Raw genomic sequence first — 6453 nt, 5'->3', positions numbered from 1 at the left:
GTACTTAGTCCATCTGCCTGTTCTGCTCCCCACTCTGTCTCTGGTGAAGCCTCTCACCACCCCTGCCCCTCTGGCCTGTACCCCAGTTCTGTATCCATAAATAAATAAATATTTTTAAAAAAAAAAAGATTGTTAGGAGTCTGGGTAATGCAGTGGTATGATTTTTCAGACAGTTTACTTCGCCAAAGCATCCTGAACTTCTGAAGAGTCTTGTGTAGGACATAGTAGCAACATTAGTTCTGCAGAAATGAACCTCAGTGAGATAGAGGCTTCCATCCCAAACAGTGATACTAACAAATAGTATATGTACTGTACTGCAGTTATGTTTAAGAGTTGCTTTTTTTTTTTCCTTCTAGGAATGGGTGAATTTAATGTCCATCGGGTGCGTTTCTTTAATTATGTTCCATCAGGGATCCGGTGTGTGGCTTATAATAATCAATCAAACAGATTGGCTGTCTCACGAACAGATGGCACAGTGGAAATCTATAACTTGTCGGCAAACTACTTTCAGGAGAAAGTAAGTCATTTACAAATCTCATTTGGCATCTCTGGTGTTAGTTCTCTTCTTAAGTTCAAATCTACAAGAAGTATGTGTTTTGTATTACAAGCGATCAAAAGAAAGTGATTCTGCCTATCCTCTTTATGTTGTCTAGGACTATAGCACTTCCATTGCAAATATTAGAACTCTTGACTGACCAAAGAGAGAAGCTCAGAGTTTTGATCTGTGAATTGGTTAGGATGATCTGACCTAGGAATTGTGGCATCTCACTGGCATTTAAAAATGGAGGTTTTGTGGTAAAAATGGGTCGTTGGGTAAGTCAGTGAAAGCAGTGCCTTACAGCATAGTCCTTATAATTTAGCACTCAGAAAATGTTTCTAAATGAATAAATGGCAAGTACTAGGTATTAAGACAAATAACAGAGGCCCTACCTTCAAGGAGCTTCAAGTGAAATGGGATAAGGATGAGTTTTGTGACCAGTGTGATACATTTTATGCTAAAGCTAGGGGCCCTCTTTCTGGTGGCTCAGGGGTTAAAGACTCAGTGCTATCAAGCTATTGCCAGCCACTGCAGCAGGAGTTCGATCTCTGTTCAGGGGGCTGACCTACTTGGTGCAGCAGGTCCCTCCTGTCTTGCCTGCTGCTCCCCTCCGCAGTGTATTTCAGTAGATCTGCCTGTTCTGGTCCCCATTCTGTCTCTAGCGAATTCTCTCATCCCTGTACTTCTGGCCTACATTCTAGTTCTTATATGCATAAATAATAAAAATAAATCTTTAAGAAAATTTTATGCTAAAGCTAAGCACAAATTAGACTCTCAGCGGACAGGTGCCTGACTGATGAGCTGTATTTAGAAATCCTGAAATGGAATGACTTTCTGAATTAACAGGAATTTAAACATTATTGGTCACCACAAATGGGTCATATTCTTTAGTGAGAAAAACATTCTGTGGTGCATTCTTCTCATATCCTGTGATTTTTCTTGACATTTATGACCATCGTAATTCTGTGTAAATAATTTGTGTATTTGTTTAATGTCATTCTTCTCTGCTAAATTTCACATTTTAAGAAATTGAGACAGTGCCAGTGATGTTAGATTGTATTCCCAGCATTTAACAAGTGCCTAGCAGCAAAGTTAACATTGTTGAATGGTCAGCCATTCTTTACCTTAATATCTCTTTTTCTTCTTTTCTCTTTTTTTTTTTTAACAATTCAGTCTCATCTGATTCCTTCATATTCCTATGTTTACTATTTAAGCTTTATATTCCCATCCCTGAGAGAGGAAATATTCTCATTCTTTCTTTTCACATCATTGACTTTGACACTTTGAGCAAACCACTTTACCCACAAGGCCTTTAAAAGTTCAAAGATGAAAAATTATTCATAACTCAGAACCATTTGTATTAAGTGGATATAAGAGTAAAATGCCTTGATGTGAAAAGTTTCTATGCTAAGGAAGCACTTAGAAACTAAAACCTGAATGAAAAGCTAGAGTGAGCTTCGTTGTTTTATTTTTATTTCTAAACAGCTCTTTACAAGTAAAATTGACAAGCAATAGCAGCATGTGCTTAAAGTATACAGATTGATAACTTTTGAGTTACACACTCTTTGAAACCATTACTCAACTAAGATAGTGGTAGTGATTTAATTGGATACATCAAATAAAATTGGATAGAATGACGTTCATTCTATTGAAAAGGTTTTGCAAAGCAAAACCTAGTAAAAGAAAGCAAACCTGTAAAAAATGAAAATGATCGGCCCTCCCTGGTGACGCAGCGGGTTAAAGCACAGCACTAAGAAGCTAAAGCCACTTTCGCATGAATTAGATTCCCGCCTGCCCCGGAGGTGACCACATGGCGCGGCAGACCTCTCCTGGCCCGCCCGCTGCTCCCCTCAGCAGTGGACTTCCTCCGTCTGCCTGTTCTGCTCCCCTCTCTGTCTCTGGTGAAGTCTTTCGCCACCCCTGAGTCTCTGGCCTGTACCCCAGTTCTGTATGCACAAATAAATCTTTAAAAAAAAAAAATGAAAATGATCAACATGATCTTCTAATGGCATGCTAATTATTTCTAGGAAGTATTTTTATGCTGACATTTTAATTTTCACCATGACCACTCATTGCTAGTTGCTGATGAATTGATGGTAAATTGAAAAGTTATAACATTATAATGTTTCTGTAGTTTTTCCCAGGTCATGAGTCACGGGCTACAGAAGCTCTGTGTTGGGCAAAAGGACAGCGCCTTTTTAGTGCTGGACTCAATGGAGAAATTATCGAGTATGACTTGCAGGCATTAAATGTCAAGTATGCTGTGGATGCCTTTGGAGGACCTATTTGGAGCATGGCTGTTAGTCCCAGTGGCTCTCAGCTTTTGGTCAGTAAGCCACTGTTGATAACCCTAACCCAAATTTCCCTTCTGCCCACCTACACTATCTTTTCTATGTTCCTAAGAAGATAAAGTTACATAATGGTATGCACAGCTCCCAATCTGAGCTGGACTCCAGAGAACCCAGTGCAAGATTGGAGTTGATATCCATGATTCAAAATCCCTTGTCCTTACACATCATTTCTGTTGCTTCTTTGGCCCGTTTATTCATTTGTGAAATGAGAGGGTTAGTTTGATGGAGCATTTCCCACCTTCTGTTTTTTAGAACTGAATGACGTAGAGACTTTTTGAACTTTATGTTTCAGGATAAATTATGTTGAGCTTTGTCTTAGGATAAATTTTATTTCAGATTATGGCATAGTAAGTCCTTCTGTCCATACACAATGCGCTGTTGTATATTAACATTTCTTGGCCCTCCTTGATGGCGCAAGGGGTTAGGATGCAGCACTGCAGGCGAGCCACTTTAGTGCCAGGTTGATCCTTTGATCCCCAGCCCTGGAGGTGATCCATATGGCGCGGCAGACCTCTCCTGGCCTGCCTGCTGCTCTCCTCAGCAATATACTTCATTGGTCTGCCTGTCCTGCTCCCTGCTCTTTCTCTGGGAAGCCTCTCACTGCCCCTACCCTCTGGCTTGTACCCCAATTCTGTGTGCATAAATAAATAAATCTTTAAAAAATTTTCTGAGCACTCCTTTGTAAGTTAAAAGTTGAGAAAAAAGCATGTGAGCAAGTCTAAAAAGCTACTTCCCCCCACCCCAAGACTATTGCCATTTGAATGGCTACTTTCAGAGATTTGATTTCCTGTGATAAGTCTATGATTCTCTTTTGATTTACACTAATTGGACAATAGCTTGACATTTTGCATTTAGGGTATATAGTTAACCAGTCTTTTACTTAGGACATGGATTTCCAGCAGAGAGATGCTGGGAAATCCTACATCTATTCCATGTCCTATGCAGAAATTAGGTCGTTTATAGCCTGGTTTTTGGCAAGGATGCAAAGGCTATCAAAACTGTTACTATTAGTTTCTTGGATTTATTTTGTTCTACAAAACGCTGTTCTTGTTTTCTACCTGTTATTCTTTTAACAGGTTGGCTGTGAAGATGGATCCGTGAAACTATTTCAGATCACCCCAGACAAAATCCAGTTTGAAAGAAATTTTGATCGGCAGAAAAGTAAGGTTCATTTTTGGTGGGCCAGTGAGTAACCTAACAAGAAGTTATGTTTCTGTGTCCCTGGGGATGGGATATTTTCCCTTGGTTCCAGGTAATATATGACCTACATGCAAACTTTTTCTGAGTATAAGGGTGTATCTAAGAATTCATCCCTACCTCAGGTTTTCCCCTCTGTGTAGCACAGTTGTGACTACCTGATTAATAATCTAAATTACGTTTATATAATGTAAAAAACTTGTAACCCAAAATAGGAAACCGAGTCTTTCTGTGTAAGTCGGTTTGTTCTTGCTTATATTTGTGAAGTGAGCAGGTGCATCCAGTCTCAAAATGAGTTTTTTCCTTGAGGAGCTGTTATTCTTAATCTTGGGGATACATTCAAATCAACTGCGGGTATTTTATAAACAATTGCCTACCTGAATTGATTGAAAACTGAACTCTAGCAAAGGTTAGCAAGCTGTGCCTGTAAACACATCAGGTAGTAAACATTTTAGATTTTACAGGCCACACATTCTGCCAGCTGTGTCAATGTAAAAGCAAATGGACATGGCTGTGCGCCCCTAAAGCTTTCAATACAAAAATAGGAAATGGGCCTGAATAAGTCTTTGGGCCATAGTTTGCTGATTCCTTTTCTAGAGAATACTAACTGGCTCAGGTATTTTGTGTGTCCTTTGTGATTATTTACCCCTTTGCTCATCAGATTCTTATTTTGATTTAACTATCTTTCAGGAATTTTCTTTTTTAATTAAAAAGAGATTGCGTGTTAAAATATTTCGTGTTTTGTCAAGTATGAAAGAAAAAATATCTTAATTCTACACTGTAGAAAATATTTTGGATCTAATTGTCTTGACCTTTCTATAATTTTATAAACAAATGGGCACAAGAATGCTTGCACTATTTTTTCAGGTTGTTTTTATACGGATCTTTTCTGTGTCAGTCATGCCAGCTGCATGATACTCCATTTTGTGGTGGTCTATAATATTTAGCTGCATTCCTGTCAATATTAATTTTTTTTTTTTAACTGGTACAATGCATGCTGTTTTGAGCATTCTTATTTACCTATTTTGGGACTCTGGTGCAAATATTTCTCTTTTATAGATTCCCAGTACATTTACTGGACCAAATATTAATGATTGTATTTTGTAGGTTACTACCAGCTCACCCTCAAAAGGTGATGCTTGTTTTCACTCCCATCAATCACTTATACCTTATTAGAGTGACATACTTCAGTATGGACTCCGGGCCTGAGTTGCTCCTTATGTGATAAAAGTATTCTGTGCCAGTGTGCAGTAGATGAGAGCTATGGGACAATGGCTCTGTAGATCACTGTGGAAGGAGAACCCTTTGCTGTTTATTTATGTGCATGTCACTTTCTTTTTTGTTGTACAATTCCCAAGGTCGTATCCTGAGTCTCAGCTGGCATCCCTCTGGAACCCACATTGCAGCTGGCTCCATAGACTACATTAGTGTGTTTGATGTCAAATCAGGTGACTGTTTTTCTCAGTTCATTTTCTCAAGTTTGTTTGTACACACTTCTGGGTTTTCTTAAAGCTTGAACCCTTGTCATGCTTTCAGTTACCTTAGATCCTAACTTCTCATTAAGTTTCTGAGTTGTCCACCATGAACTATACTCCTCTCTTGGATTAATACTGCTGCTTTCAGGGGAATCTTGGTTCTTCAGTGCAATGTAATATTTTTCTTCTCTTACAAGAATTCACAATAAAATGTCCTTTCAACCAGCAGGAAATTTACTACTGATGAGTAGATTACCTGTTAACACCAGTACCTTGGTAAAAGTGGGTACCTGTCTTTAAGGAACATAAGATTCCTGGTAGCATAATTGGTGAGACAAATCAGAAAGGTAGACAATACATAACTGTCCTTGGCCTTGAGAATTTGCTAATGGAATCCTTCAATGATGAAATTAATTCCTCTATGTTAGGTGGGCATGTCTGTACTCCCATATAAGATGGGGGGTTGGGGGGGGGCAGGTTTTTCCCACGATGTTTAACTAGCTTTTTTATTGTTAATTATACATACATGTCATTTATTCATCAAAGAATTCCTTAAGATTATAAGGAATTGTAACCTTACAAGGGTAGGAGTGACCCCTGGACCTGCTCCTCAAAGGCATCCACCTGCAGCTTAGTTGACTCTTACGGTATTAATCTCAGTGTTGTTATAGCATGATTCTACTTCTGGATTTTGATTTTTTTAGTGCTAGACCATTATCTGCTGACTTGCAACATTTAGCCCTCTTTTATACTTTGCCATGGTCAGAATCATTTTCTCCTGATCCTTCCATGTTGGTTATTTTGTAACCTTGTTCAGCTTAGTAGCCAAAGTTTCCATATTATGACTATGTAAATAGTACTAGCAAGTAAGTTACCTTTGCTTTTCCATATG

General features: G+C 38.7%; 1 protein-coding gene across 3 annotated transcripts in view; it reads left to right on the top strand.

Moving 5' to 3' along the window:
- CIRH1A (cirrhosis, autosomal recessive 1A (cirhin)) overlaps window positions 1-6453 on the top strand; it is a 26370-nt gene that overhangs the window by 1143 nt on the left and 18774 nt on the right. For all 3 annotated transcript variants that reach the window (XM_012730766.1, XM_004690431.2, XM_012730768.1), the window contains 4 exons: window positions 357-517; window positions 2673-2864; window positions 3966-4050; window positions 5445-5534. In XM_012730766.1, coding sequence (XP_012586220.1) covers window positions 359-517; window positions 2673-2864; window positions 3966-4050; window positions 5445-5534 — 526 coding nt within the window. In that variant the 5' untranslated portion in view covers window positions 357-358. The remainder of the gene's footprint in view (window positions 1-356; window positions 518-2672; window positions 2865-3965; window positions 4051-5444; window positions 5535-6453) is intronic.

Source organism: Condylura cristata, unplaced genomic scaffold (assembly GCF_000260355.1).
Source record: "Condylura cristata isolate star-nosed mole 26May11 unplaced genomic scaffold, ConCri1.0 scaffold00028, whole genome shotgun sequence".
Lineage (NCBI taxonomy): Eukaryota > Metazoa > Chordata > Mammalia > Eulipotyphla > Talpidae > Condylura > Condylura cristata.
Note: the sequence above shows the minus strand (reverse complement) of the source record. Positions and strands in the feature narration are given on the sequence as shown.